Source organism: Electrona antarctica (assembly GCF_951216825.1).
Source record: "Electrona antarctica genome assembly, chromosome: 18".
Taxonomy (NCBI): domain Eukaryota; kingdom Metazoa; phylum Chordata; class Actinopteri; order Myctophiformes; family Myctophidae; genus Electrona; species Electrona antarctica.
In genome coordinates this window covers 21533540-21548659 of record NC_136799.1, presented here as the reverse complement: position 1 = coordinate 21548659, position 15120 = coordinate 21533540, and the positions used below count along the sequence as shown (strand labels likewise).

General features: G+C 41.0%; 2 protein-coding genes across 7 annotated transcripts in view; both read left to right on the top strand.

Moving 5' to 3' along the window:
• The window catches only part of stxbp5b (syntaxin binding protein 5b (tomosyn)), a 37814-nt gene extending 23003 nt beyond the window's left edge, over positions 1-14811 (top strand). Inside the window, exons 18-29 of one of the 6 annotated variants that reach the window (XM_079528341.1) lie at positions 322-470; positions 2317-2379; positions 2464-2514; positions 2615-2662; positions 3978-4028; positions 4239-4328; positions 5357-5596; positions 6026-6401; positions 7205-7370; positions 8706-8817; positions 9514-9734; positions 11290-14811. In XM_079528341.1, the coding sequence (XP_079384467.1) occupies positions 322-470; positions 2317-2379; positions 2464-2514; positions 2615-2662; positions 3978-4028; positions 4239-4328; positions 5357-5596; positions 6026-6401; positions 7205-7370; positions 8706-8817; positions 9514-9734; positions 11290-11331 (1609 nt within the window). In that variant the 3' untranslated portion in view covers positions 11332-14811. The remainder of the gene's footprint in view (positions 1-321; positions 471-2316; positions 2380-2463; positions 2515-2614; positions 2663-3977; positions 4029-4238; positions 4329-5356; positions 5597-6025; positions 6402-7204; positions 7371-8705; positions 8818-9513; positions 9735-11289) is intronic. The other 5 variants (XM_079528342.1, XM_079528343.1, XM_079528344.1 and 2 more) reach the window with 5 other exon arrangements.
• A 179-nt stretch (positions 14812-14990) lies between these two features.
• sash1b (SAM and SH3 domain containing 1b) overlaps positions 14991-15120 on the top strand; it is a 67700-nt gene continuing 67570 nt past the window's right edge. Inside the window, exon 1 of the mRNA XM_079528337.1 lies at positions 14991-15114. Within this exon, the coding sequence (XP_079384463.1) occupies positions 15040-15114 (75 nt within the window). The 5' untranslated portion in view covers positions 14991-15039. The remainder of the gene's footprint in view (positions 15115-15120) is intronic.

Here is a 15120-nt window from a genome sequence, read left to right as displayed (position 1 = left end):
TTATGTTTGACACTGCATAGACGCGTCACCATGGGAACCAATGTCGCCGACGGCTGTTTGCTTAACGATTTTGACAGCTACGGTGTCCTGAAACAGTCGTTGCTTAAAGTCCCTAATAACATCTTAGAAGACATTTTTAAGCTATTGCTACTGAAATGATCAATTATTTTATATGGAGAAATCCTATCATTTAACATGCATCTCAAAAGGAGTGGAGTGGGTGGAGCTTATCGAAGTGCTAATTGAATGAATACAGAGGAGACTGTATTAGAAAACACAAGGCTAGAATGAGACAAACAAATACCACCTCTTGTGTTACAGTGTGGTGTTGGGCAACAGTAACGGTCTGGCCGTGGTGGACTACCTCCAAAAAACATTGCTGCTGAACATGGGCACATCAGAGTTGTACAGTCCGTCTGATCCCTTCCAGACGCCTTGTTCTCCGCGCAAATCAAGAAAGCCCTCCGGAGGTGAGCATTTCAATGTCACTTTTTCACTGCTGCCGTCTGTCTTTCTCTATTCCATAAGGCCTCTCCTTTCCGTCTGTGACGTCTCCCATCCTGCACTGGCTGCCACAGTCAAATATGTCTTACACAGTTATTGCTTTATTTAGCTGTAATTCATTTAGTATTCCTTCACATCGGGTAAGAGATTAATATTATCGTCTGAATGGTGTCGGCTGTCTAGGTCCATCGCAGGCGATCTGTGAAGCTAGAGAAGACAGGTGTGACACTTGGCAGCCAGCTTGGCTTTTGCAACTTGAGCCCCACCCCCCCAGCAGTAGCTCCTCCCCCTCAAGAGGGGGCGTCACTTACAGATTCTCCCATCTGTTCATTTGGACAGTGAAAACTGAAAAGACACCAGAGCATGCTAAGGGCACATGTACTGTACATGTTCACAACGTATCTGCTTGTAGATCAGTCATTTTTTAAAGTAGAAATCCCGCTTTAGTGAGCTGTGTACTTGTTGGCACGATGTGGCACTACAGTACATGGTTATCACTTTATTAAGTCATAACATGTAATTGAGCTTTGCTTATTTGCTTCTGTCAAGTCATGTTGTTTTATGTCACTCTGTGCCTCATCATGCTTTCATTCTCGCTTTGTCTTTGCGTTGTTCATTCATCTTGTTCTCACTGTGGCCATCGAGCTGTATTCAACACTTTTTTGTGCAAAGAATAGCAGTTATTAAGCTACACAAAGGATAAAGGCAATGTCTGACATTTCAAAAATATTCCCTGAATCAGTTGTTTGGATTGGTACGAGTCCAGCTGCTGGCTCCTGTGATCCTCTGCTTCTTCCTGAAATCCTGAGTGTTACTCTTAAAATAACAATCTGGATTTTAGTGTATGCACTTAGGTTTTCCCTGTTCTGTTGTTGACCTTATTTGACTGTTGGTCTCTCTCTATGATTTTGTAAAGACATTCCAACTTTGACGTCTTGCATGTCCAGCCTTTCTAACTTGTATACTGAGTCTGTGAAAAAACTACGCTCTTCTCGGTTAAGTGAGTCTTTCTTTTCCTTCATCTCTCAATACCATAAATCTGTTCTTTAAGTCCTCCATTTTTGTCTATTCTCTTTTCTCTCACATCAGATGATTGTTATATACTACGTGATGAATACATAAAATATACTGAACATCATGTGAACAACTAACTAAGTACTGGCAATGACATTTCTATCAGCAACCTGCTTACAAATAATCTAACTCTGCCTGCTGCATACAGTGTTTCTGTGTAGTTTCTTGACAGTACAAACCGCTGAGATACCTTGGGTCAACAAATATTAACTTTTTAACTCAAGTGGAAACCTATTTGCTATGTGGTTGAGTGTGCTTATGTTAGCATAAAGAATGCTACTGTACTCACCATACAAGCTGTAGAAAGTGTTTGTAAGAACAGCCCTTTGTATAAACTTTGTGACAATGTCAATGTGTTCGCAATCACTCTTTAATACTCACTATATAGTGCAGTAAGTGCACTGCACTATATAGTGATTATGCCATTTTGTAGTGGTGTCCAAATGTATAGGGATAATTATTAGGCCCTACGTATATCGGACTCATCTTAAACCACAATGCGTTGTGAAAAGTAGGTTACAACTGATGGTCATGTTGGCAAACCCTCTATTCTATTTGGCACCTTTTTAATTGTGCAACAACAATGATGTAATTAAGGGTGGGCTGAGGTTTGTTTGTTTTGCAGATAATTTCACTATACTTCCATACATAGAACTCTTATAAAAGGAGTAGTGAATGAGTGAATATTTTCGGGCACAGCTAGTGTTTGTTTAAAAACATTCTGCATCCTCCCGACAGGATTCTGTGACTCCAATGACGGCTCCAACGCCTCAGAGGATCATGGGAAATCACCATCTTCAGGTAAGCCTCCAATTTCACCTTTCTACAAAGCAACTGTTGGTGTATCGTTCATTCTGCTTACACTGTTACTTACTTGGCACGTAGGATCTACCTCATCTGACGATGAACGCAAACAGCAAAAGTTCATTGAAAAGGGTACTGTATTCGTCAAACAATCTGCATCCTACAAATCTCTGAGCTGAAAAATGTCAAATGATTGACATGTACTATTGTTATTTTCGCACTCATTTTTCAGTGAAGTTCAAAAGCAGGCGTTTCTCCAAGACTGTTGCCAATGACTTTGGTACTGTATGATCAGAATGTACTCTCGCTCCGATTTCTCGGTTTCTCTCTATCTTAAATGACTCGTCTAACCATGCTGTGCCTTAATAGAGCATCACGCAGTGCAACTTGTGCCACTGAAACAAAGAAATGCATTCCAGCAATGTGATCTTTGTTTACTAATCAAAAGGTGTTGGGGTCATGTACTGTATTTGATTGATCAAATTGATCAGGAGTGATTATTCCCAAATGCATGAATGATAGAAGTACTGCATATCTTTTTGTACAGGTTGCAGATTTTCTATGCGGCTTGAATCACAATTACTAAAGTAGCCATTTGTCAATATAAAAATTGTGTATGTACACAAAACTGTTCATTTTTAGAAGAAACAGAAGCAGAGTTTCGTGTTGCCTGTACTTAAATGAAGAACACCAACCTATGCCCTCTCTGGCTATATTCTGGTCCAACTCCAAGTATACAAAGTCTAGTCACAATCACATACTAAAAATAAACAAACAGCTCCTCCAATTACAGTATCATGGGCCCTTGATACACCACTGCTGGTTTTATGGCTTGAGCATGCCATGGCAAAAAAGGCCCCACTTTCATTACAGATCTTTTTAAATGTTATTATTCATTCAGAAGCATAGAAAATCTGCATTGTTTATTTCCTCACAAAACTAATGTCTAACCATAACTGAAGTGAACTCTCTTCAATCATAGAGGCTGTCCTTGATGCCATATGTTTTGATTGCAGGGCTTCTTCTGTTGACCCTACTTTGCTTCAGTTGTTTTGCTTCTTCTTATTGCCCTACTTTGTAGTAAACTACAATAATGACATTTTAATGCCACGTCGTCTTGACTTTTTCCTGCTTTGTTTGACAGTACAGTCCCCATGGCTGTGTGATACTGCTCAGTGTCTCGCAAATGTTTGTGGGATATTCTTGGCAGTTTTTTGGGCAACGCACCCAGACAAGGGCTTATTAAGGAAACTATGTTGGATTAGCATTTACATTACAGTATTTTCATTTAGCTGACACTTTTATCCAGAACTGCTTTCAACAAGTGCAACCATTTTTTAAGCTTAATTTCCTATCACTACAGATTACAAATTCCAATCTTATTCTTGGACGTTGCCAAAAAAGATGTCATGTGTATCACTATCCAATGTTTGAGCATGATGCAGTAGCTCAATGTGTGCCTGCTGGTTGCAGTATCTCATTTGAATGTGGATTGTTGAGTAAAAAGACATTTGAGAAAGCTGAGATTTGTCAGAATTGGAATAATTTACATTGCCATTTGCATTTATGAATAGGAATGTATGTTTCTGTTACAGCCAAGATGTCATGGAAAATTAGCTCGCCTACTGAGCAAAAGCCAGACTTGGGTAAGCCATCCTGACTTTCAGTTTTGAACCACCGTCATATTTCCTTACAGGTGTGACCTCCCTGCGTAATCACCTTTCAATCCACTGTTTAGAATGTGTGTGTGTGTATGCTGCTGTTTTTCTTCCAAGTTTGTGTCAACGTGAATGTGAAATTCCTGTTTTGTAAGCTGAGACACAGCGACCAATTTCTGTGTTTGCACTTTGACCCAGAGGAGAGGTTGCGGCGCCAGTGCTCTTTGCCATATATAAAGAGTGTCACAAAGTACTACCGTCGTAGACTATGCTCAAACCCTGAATATCGTGAGTGGACCAACTGTGGTCTGAAGTGTTATTATAACGTTTACTAACCCCATCTGCACCATTGCTGGGGTCTGCCTCTCCTGGCTTGGCATGCAAGTCTGTGTGGTCACTGACTCACTAATACTCTCACCATTAGTTATTTCCTTGTCTTTTTTTTGAGGAAGTTTCAGCTGTATGACTGCACTCGGTGTTGGAAATCTGGCTTTTCTTGTTTGCACTTTCTTGCCTCTGAAACACAGCGGTGATTTGTTCGCCCTTTGTGTTTGAAGTTCTTAATGGGAGACATGGTGCTTCTGTTGGGTTGACCTCATTAGCCTTGTCAAAGAGGGTAAAAGCCTGTATTTAGAAATGTTGTCAGCCTGGCAACAAAACATGAATTTGTTATTTTCTCTAGAGTTGTAGTGGGGTTGCCAAAATATATATATATATATATTATTTTTAAGAATCTATTTAAAGGAAGTGTGATATGAGCAGAATAAGATCAATGTCAAAAAGCCTGGAGGATATTCAGTCTTTCGGGACATTACATACTGGGTTATCCTTTGTTAGTTACTGCATATTTGGGTCATGTCGTTAAAAAGAACCATGCCGTAATAGCAAACGTTGTTACCCACATGGCATTACAGCATGGAGAATGGCATGTGCTACAGTAGTGGTTCTCAACCTTTTACACTAGACTGCTGACTTAAGCCAGATTTATGCTTTATGCATATGCCAGCATTGCTCGCCTAAACAAAACATTTTTCCATTTTTTTTTAACAATTATTTTTGGCAAGTGATAGTTGTGCTATAAAGCTCTGGTTCTCAACATGGGGTCCAGGGACCCCCATGGGGTCCCTGGGGTCCAGGGAACTGCTCAGGTGAACTGCTTAGGTTCAAGCAGTTCACTGTTCATGGGTGATTACCAGTTAGTGCAAGAAGAAGAGGCTCTCTTCATACTTCCTCTCTCTTTCATGTATCCCTTCTCTCATTTTAATTCTCCTTCACTCCATTTTTTTTGTGCCACCCACCTTCCTCTCCCTGTCCAGATGCCAAGGACAACTCGTTCTGTCGTTCACGCAGCACCAGCAAGACGAGCATAGACAGTGAGTCTCGAGAGGCCATCTCCTCCTTCCACTTCTGCGAGAGCTTCCCCAGGAAGACGGACGTGGCTGTCAGCCCCACTGTGCTGGTGGGCACCACCACAGGCTCCGTGCTGGTGATTGCCCTCAGCCTGCCAGCCAGTGCTTATCACAGACTGCTGCAGAGCACTGGAATATCCTCCTGTGGTACGAAGAAGTAGTGGGCCTCAACCTGTGGCATTTTCAGTCTTCTATGCAGGGAGTGTGGGTGTGTGGTGTCTGAATGTAACTTGGCAGATTTTTAATAGATTTAAAAATTCTAAAATTATTTTTTATCAGGTTGACCACTTGAACGAACGCTAGCATCCCTATCTTGGGGGTCTACAAGGCGATCTGCATGCTCACAACGTGCGACGGCAACACGTTGTGAGCTTGTAGATTATCTATTTTCCAATGGATGGAAGAACTTCGGGATGGGGGCTTATTAATAGACCACTGTACACTGTTCAAATCAGTTACAAAGTGCTTTAATTACAGTTATGAAAAACGGATAGAATCGCACAGTTTTATAAATAAAACGAATAAATCAATCTAACACAAGAAATAATGTAAACTTATCTCTTTGTGCATTGTCAGGCACTTTGATAAAACTGGAGGGGAGAATCCTGACCATGGCCCTGCTGGATGCAGCTGGCTCTCTGCTGCCCCCTACGTACGAGTCGTGGTACGACCCCAACGCCTCTGAAGAGGAGAAGGAGCGGAGCAGGAGACGCAGGCCGGCCTCCCCTCCCGCCACCCCTCCCGCCTCCTCCTCCCAGGAGGTCCAGGACAGCCAGTATGTTGTGGTGTGCTCGGAGAAGCAGGCCAAGGTTGTGGCCATGCCCTCGCAGACCTGCCTGTACAAACACAACATCACAGAGTCCTCCTTCGTGCTGAGAGCCGATGTGGTGCAGATGGCCGCAACAAACTGCATCGCCTGCTTCTGCGCCAACGGACACATCATGACTTTGAGGTAGCCTCCTCCATACATGCTTCATCTGTAGTCATTAATACCAAGTGTGTTTTATTTTTTATTTTGTTTTATTGTTTTTCAATCAACAGGGTACAGATTATTATTTCCTTTTTTTTTGCAATAATGTAGAAACAAATACTTAAAGCAGAAAAAAAGGAAAACAAGAACGCAAAAGTAAACCTTTTTGGTTTTCAACATGTCTTGGGTCTCTTGGGGTTTTAATAATAATGTATTCTTCATTTTATCGTTTTGTTTTGTGATTTTTATCCTCTGTTCGTGATGGGACAGTACAGAGACAGACATAATTCAACACAATGTATAAAATGGGGGGGGAACCACTGTTTGGGAATCAGTGTAGTACATCATGTATATCATATATGGGCAACTGGTGGCCCGGGGGCCACATGCGGCCCTCACCTTCACTTAATGCGGCCTGCAGGTTAATATCGGGATACTGATATATTATTGATTTCAGCTGTTACAATTCCAAACATGACCTGCTTTAATCACTTCAGTCTATATTAGTAGCTGAATGACTATGTCCAATGTATTTGCATTTAAGTTCATAAAGTTAACATAAGTATAACTAAATTAATTTGAAATAAAATAAAAATGTTACCATTCAGGATCCCAATTAAAAAATATTCAGGATTTCAATTAAAATATAGCAAAAATAGCTGATCGGCTATTTTTGCCCCCGACCTGCAATGTTGCCCTCTGGAATGAGTGTGGAAATATAGTGGCCCTCTCCAGTCAAAGTTGCCCAGCCCTGATGTATATACTCCTGTGTTTTTCTGCCAAAGTTTGCCCAGTCTGCGCCCCCTGGTGGATGTGAACTACTTGCCACTGACAGACATGAGGATAGCCAGGACGTTCTGCTTCTCCGGCCTGGGACAGGCCCTGTACCTCACCTCCCCCATGGAGATCCAGAGGATCACATACAGCCAGGAGACCTGTGACAATCTGCAGGTCACATACCGTCACATCACTCCCACTTTGTTTTAGGGAATTCATATCAATAATATACAGTGAAGTGGTTTGGGTTGTGCCATGATGTAACTCCAAATGTGAGCAATTATTTTTGAGTGGTGCAAGCCACTCCCTTACGGACTTATGTGTGTGGGTGCCTGCCTGGTTGGCTGGCTGGGTAGGTGTGAGCATGAAAACAGCACGGTTGTTTTTCACCACCTGTGCGCAACCTAACACAAACACACACGCACATATTAACTGTATATATGATGATTTCGGGTGTGCCAGTACAGTACAGTACAGTGACAGTACAGTAGAGGGACCAGCACACAGTAACTCTGTCATTTCTCAACCATTTCGGACACGGGGCGGCACGTCGGAACCGGCCCGGCCCCCTGGGCGCGTACCTGGGGGTCTGGAACTCCCCACTCTCGGGGACCCCCACATGGTAACTTTGTCATTTCTCTACCGTTTTGGACGCGGGGCGGCTCGCTGGAACCGGGCCGGCACCCTGGGTGCGTTCCTATGGGTCTGGAACTCCCCCCCCCCCCCCCCCCCCCTTGTCCACATTTGGAGTTGCATCATGGCAAGGTAACATGATGGTACACAACCCAAACCTCTACAAAAGTAGTCTTACCCTTTAAGACCAGAGGCAGATCCCTACAGCATTTTGTATAGCTGAGTAGTTTTCAAACTTTTTCCTAATTCAAAATTCAACAATTTTTAATCACTTTCAAGATTTTTCAAAAATGCGGATGTTTAATATGTGCTATTTTTGAATAGCAAACGCAAAAGTCTAAAATGACACAGATGCTTTCCCGAAAATGGGTAGGTTTAGGTTATAGGCCTGACTTAACACTGTTCTCCATTTGTCCATCCATTAGCACGTTGTGTAACTAATGGTTTGACAAGTGCTTTACAAAACAACTATTATAAACTTAAAAACAAATTGTGGACTTCACATGTCAATGTCTGAACATAAATGACTGCTGTTTGTTTATTAAATAGTTGAGCATAGTTGTATTTAGGTTACCGGTATGTATTGCATTGCAAGACCTCGATATGCATTATGTTAAGTCCACAAGATGGTGACATATTTATGCATGCCACAAATTTATATCACCAATTTCACCATGCTAGAGGAGATGAAGATCAGGAAGTGACGCATGCACATATGCATGAACGCACACATGCAAGCAAGTTAGCACGCACAGACAGACTTTATAGTCCCCCCCACCTTTTGTGGTTGGCGACAATCAGGCAGCCTAATCTAGAGCACAGATTAATCCAGTACATACATACTGTACATCGTTTGACATGTTGTTTCTTCTCCAGGAGATGCTCAGTGAGCTGTTTAACCCGGTGGAGACACCAGAGGCTCCCAACAGAGGGTTCTTCAAAGGCTTGTTTGGTGGAGGGGCACAATCCCTAGACAGGGAGGACCTCTGTGAGTACACCACCTACTGTAGCTTCATGTTAACTTCAGCTGTTTTGTTTACAAGTTCTGTTCTCATTCTAAAATAAGATATCCTAGTGCAATAATAGCATGTACAGCTTGGGCCATGGCTCAGTGGTCCAGGCACCGTGGCTGGTAATCCAGTCTGGCAGTGTGCCGCGGGTTCGACTCCCGATCCCGACAGCCTTTACTGCATGTCTTCCCCCCATCTCTCTCCCCATTTCTTGTCAGCCTACTGTCTGTCCCTCCATAAAAAATATAAAATATATATATTTTTTAATAATAGCATGTACATAGCAGTATGAAGATACGAATGGCAGATCTTTTATAGAAATAGAGGCCAGCAGCTGAAGTCATTGGCTGACAAAATGCCAATACTTTTCAGACAAAATGCCAATACTTTTCAGACTCTATTGTCCATATGTTGGAGGTACTGTACTAAAACTTAAGATAATGTATTGTTTGCCAAAATCGATGCACAGCATTTAAGAAGTGAATTCATCCCTTGTTGATGCACTGGCTTTGTACGTCATATATTTGTCCATAAGATTGTGTTTACATTCCCTGCTGTACCAATTATTTATTTATTTTCCCCACGTTTAAATGTTTCTTCTATACTATATAAACAACATTAATTAATCACTGAAACCAGTCTGACTTTGAAACCTTTCCTTGTATTTCTGGTAGTTGGTGAGACAACTGCTGGTAAAGCCTCCCGCAGCCTTGCCAAGCACATCCCTGGCCCAGCGGGCCTGGAGGGCATGAAGGGGGCTGCCACTGGAGTGGTTGGGGACCTTGCCCGTGCCCGGATAGCTCTGGATGAAAGAGGGGAAAAACTGGGAGAGCTGGAGGATCGAACGGCGGCTATGATGAACGCAGCAGACGATTTCTCCAAATCCGCCCATGATGTATGTTTCACATCTGGCCTTAATTTCAAGACGCCAAATCCCTTTTCTCAGCTTCCTTTACAATCAGAGCTACGCCTAGGCTTTACAGTCAAAAGTACAACACAGTATGTGCAAAGGATAGGGTTGGGCAGTTATAACCTTAATATGGTAACCTGAGGTATTTGAAAATGACGATGGTATCCGTTTCAACACCTTCATAAAATTGTGATGCAATTCAAACTTAGACACAGGTGTTGTCGTCTTTAGAAAGGGATCTTTTTTCTTTCAAAGGGATCTGAAAGTTGACAGTTGTATAGCGGGCAAAGTTGGTGCCTCCAATATGATAGCTGACAGAGTCCATTACACTGGATTTGTGCTGCATTCTCATAACCTGACTCCGCCAGATGGGGGTGGTATTGAGTCACAAGTTCACAATCCAGTTTGTGAAACAAGTGAAGGAAGCTTCAATCTGGTGGAGTCGGGTTAGCATTCTCATCCATCAGTACCCTGATGATTGCCTTGGTACTGGGTGGGATCAGCACCATGGACAGTGGTCAGGGAAATCCTGTTTAGGCTTATGTATTGTAACTGGCTGCTTTACTAAACAATTTATTTTGTAATGCTGTTATTCGAGACGCAAATAAACCGTTTTAGCGTACGTCGCAGTGGTCTGATTATGTCAAGTCGCAAACTACAGAAACCCAGCGGTTTACGCTATGTCGCAAAAATCATTGCTATGGAAACATATTCATTGCAGCTCGGCGCACCTCGACACTTGTGTGTGTGATATGTGCTGTTAAAGCACTATTCTGTCGCAGGTAGTTGCGTGCTGCAAGGACTTGCATGCCGATTCATTGGTGTGGTTTAGGCTTTACATGGCTAAATACATATATCTAGATTGGATACAAAATGTAAGTCATCAAACCTCTTAAATGGTGTGTGTGTGTGTGTGTGTGTGTACAGTACAGTACATGCCATCTTTTCTATGCAGATGTATGTTGGTTACTGTTCACATAATACTATGTACAGTATGTTATTTCGATAGACGTATACGGTTTGCTTGTCCACAGATGCATTGCTAAGACTTTTTATTTAGATGGCATGTTGTTTGGATGGATGCGAGGTATAACTGGTATCCTTGTTTGTTTTCTTGGCACTCAATGTATTTGACCATTTAGTTATTTGTTGACTAGGGTTCCTGCCATTTCCCCCGATTGAGCTTGTGTAAGTCACTTTGGATAAGGGCATCTGCTAAATGCCATCAACTAAATATGTACAGTAAATTGTACTTTATTGTGCGTGGAGCTTTGTTCGCGTTGCGACTGTTCTCGCCAAACCTTGTCACAGCGGGATGTCTGGTCAATGTGGCCCATTATTCGGAAAAAAGCATTGTCCGCATAGACTCAAACTTGTGCCCCATTTGATGTGAATAAATGGGATTAACCTGATACCACCCAACCGGATTGTCTTGTTAACAATGGCACACAGAACATATCAAGCCCAGTAACGTAGAGCGTTTTTACATATTTTTTCTTTCTGTTTACCAACTCTCTCACTTGTGTTATTTCTCCCCCAGGTGATGCTGAAGTACAAAGATAAGAAATGGTACCAGCTCTGATGGACCGCTTGCAGAGCGATTCTGACTCTTTAATCACGTTCACCACTTTCTCTCTGAGGAGACACAGCAGCAGGTCCCTCTCTTTCTGTTCTCCATTTCTCTTCATGTGGGGGGAGGGGTCCATCCTCTAACAAATATGATGCTTTTGAGGATTTTTGGGGGGGTCTCACACAATGCGTTACCTCAGTCACCAGAGGATTGCTGAGGGAGTGGATGGCATCCAGCCTGATGATTCAAAGACACACGAGAGGAATGGAAAATAAGGAGGTCTTCTGAACATGTCTTTCTGTTTCAACACAGAGGGACAGAAGAACAGGAACTTTTCACTCCCATCTGCCACACCCACACACACACACATACTGTCCATAGTATATATATAATATCTATACATATACTATACTGCTGTTTTGTTCTGAAAGAGGAAAGACAATTCTATGAAACAAGTGCTCGTAGTGGCCTGATTGCTGTGGTTTATCTTTTCTTTTACTTGCCCTTTATGGTGCCATATGTGAAGGACTTGACATGAGGAGAAAAGTCTGAGGAGAAGCCGGCCTGTCAGATTGACGTTTTGTTGACTGTTAGTATGCATATCAACGATTGGAAGAATGAAGCACTCTGCCTGTTCTGTTTTGTTTTTGTACTCTTTCTAAATTATTTCAGGATTTAATCTGATCTTATATGTCAGCTTGATTTTGTTTTGATTTTTATACGAAGGATTTGTCAAGCACTTAGAACAGAATAACTATTTTTTTTTAATATAAGGATTTGTCAAACACTTGGAACAGCAGATTATTGACAAAGAGGTGATGATGAGCCTTGTTGCATCTCGCCAAATAAGGGCTGGTAGTACACTAGATTATCACCCATCATTTGTATGGAAACATTTACCTATGAAGGTTCTAGGTGAGACGTAGATGCAATGTGTTTTCTGGAAGTCCAAATTTTGCCTATTTATTGGGATGATACCATCCTAATAAGTAAGCAGTAAGTAATGTGTGCTGGGCATTAAAAAAAAAAAAAAAAATCTCCTACTGTATATCAACAAAATGCACATGAATGTGCAGGAAATGTTTACCCCGGGCTGAGAGAGTTTACATCGATTTATAAATGAAGAGTTGATACCCCTGAAGTTGTCAGTGGTTGCAGCTACAGTATAGCCTGACGTTGCAGTGCGACGAGTTGTGAGCTTGTAGATCGGCTATTATGGGTGCAAGACACCGGCGTGCAACCAAGTAAAAATCAGGTGTAAATCACACGGGAATAATGATTCACTCGTGGGTTTATCCTTAAAACATGATTAGATTACATAACTGTTTATTTTATTTTCTGTTACAGTTCTCAAACTCCTTTTGTGAATGATTCTGATCTAGACAGCCGTTTGTTCTTCTTTTGATCATTTTTGGTAGGGTTTTGCTTTTCCACCTAAATACGCATGTATCTCTTCCAGCACAATGGATATGGTGTTACTGTATTGTTAGATGCCAGTAGAATGACCAAGCACCCCAAAGTGTCAGTACAAATTTTCATTGCTCATATTTCTGAAACCATCAACAAAAAAAGATTCTCTTCTGCCTTTGCCTATCATGACGCATATATACTAACCTCTACCTATGTGTATATCTGTGTGTTTGTGAACATGCATATATTCAGGAATATGTGTATGGGCACCATTATTTATAATACTACATAGATACAGTATATTAATTACATTAGGTCTTTTGAGATTTTTTGTTTTTGCTTGACAGTGTGTTTCAATGTGATTACCTAGACTTCTCTTGTAATTAGGATTCTTTTTATGAGGTGCAAGGATATGCTGCTATTTGTGTCAATGTAGGAGCATCATTTGTCTGTCTTTTATTTTGAAAAGAGAGAGACAAAGACCTTGTATCAATCCAGATTGCTGCCAAATGTTGTAAATAACAGGACAACTGGACACAAATTTGACAGTGCAGGTTTTGGCCACATGACATACATTAGTGGCCATGTTCTTTTCTGACACCAAAGAGTTGCTTAATTTCACAGCGTTGTCTTGTGTTTTTGTTTTCTCAATGGTTATAAATCCTGAGGTCTACTGTTTGTAGAGAGAGAGGGTGCCTTTGAGGCCATAGCATCCACTCAGACTGTCCCATACTGCTGTAGATGTTTTCAGAAGACAGGAAAAGTGTATTTGAGGGGGTTCATTCCAAAATGAGATATGTGAGATACTTATGTGCTGTGGACTCGTATCAAACAATTGCTGCAATGACACTTAAACCCATGTAGTATTGGTGAACATCTTTGGTTTAGTATCCTATGATCATTTTCTTATGAAATTGTCACATCATCTTAGAATGTATTTATCCACCACCAAGTACTGAGTAATCAACACAAATTAATGTTTTTCTTTTATCAAAGACTGAGAGCGTTTTGGAGTGACACCCTTCATTTTTATTAGTTGGCAGAAATAAACTTCATTGTTACTGTGCCGTGTACTACTGAGAAAATGCGTTAGAACGAGCAGATGGGGGGGGTTTGCACTATTTTTTTTGTACCTAAGAGTAATGTGTCTAATTTGATTTTGTTTTCTCTACATTTATCTTGATTTTTTTTTAAAGGACCAAAATATGAATTAAAGCTTATCTATGTCATTTGCCAATTCTGCTGATTGCTTCACTTTCAGATTTGTTTTCAATGTCAGTTTAATGATATGATATATTTATATATTTGAGAACATATATACATTTTATTTCAATGATATATTAAAAATGAATACCTTTAATGTACTTTTGAGATAAAAACATATTTACGTCTAAACAATGGTTCTGTATAAATTACCCATTGTCCAAACATGGAAAATAAACATGCTCATCTTAGATTGGAGCTTCCTGAAGTCTCAGGAGTGTGTAATCTCCCATGGGAAAAGAAGTGCTTGAATTCACAAAACATTGTATGTCCTAAATGGTCTCTTATTGCACATTGGAGGATGCATGATGTGAAGTGTTTACAGAGTTGAAACAACCATGTATTATCCCCTTTAGAGATTGACTGTTCCTGGCATTTGTATCTATCACCAAGTTGAACAAAATCTATATTCTCGTCAAAACAAGACATTTTCTACCGTTTATTTTGTATTTTCATTTTGAACATGCTAATTGTATAACTGTGAGAGATATTTATTTGTATGTTGGTTTGTACTTGTTTTTCTGTTGTACACAACTCTTGCATACCTTCACCTTGTACTAGCAAATCATTGAAATCTACACTTGACTTGCAGTATACTTGCAGGTGTGGTCCAGGTTTTATCAGTCGCCATAACTTAACATATATCTGTCTACGGGGATGAATATCTGTGGAGTTGCAGTATAGTCTCTCATAGTAGACATTTTTTGTACAGTTTTATTAAGATACATTTCACATGGTTGTCTGATGATCTGCCACAAACAATTTAAACATGTATACTATATATATATATAATGGAAAATAAATGTAAACTAAATCGTGGTTGTTTTGTCTTTCATGTTTCTTGTCAGTCAGCTTCATTGCATGTTGAGGCTTTTTTGTTTTTCTTTGTACTTGTCCTGAATCACACATGGCTCTTCTCGAGTTAGCCGCCTGTCCCAATAACACCGACAGAGGGCGCCAGAGGTCAAAATATTTTCAACCAAACCAAGGAGAACTAATCCAAGCTTTGTGAATGTGCTTGATGTCTCTGAGCATCACGCTCACTGGATGGAGAGGAGTCTGGGAGAGCCAAAAAAGTTCATATCGTGGAAGCTGGTCTGGAGGGACGGCACAGGTACTGAGGTACAG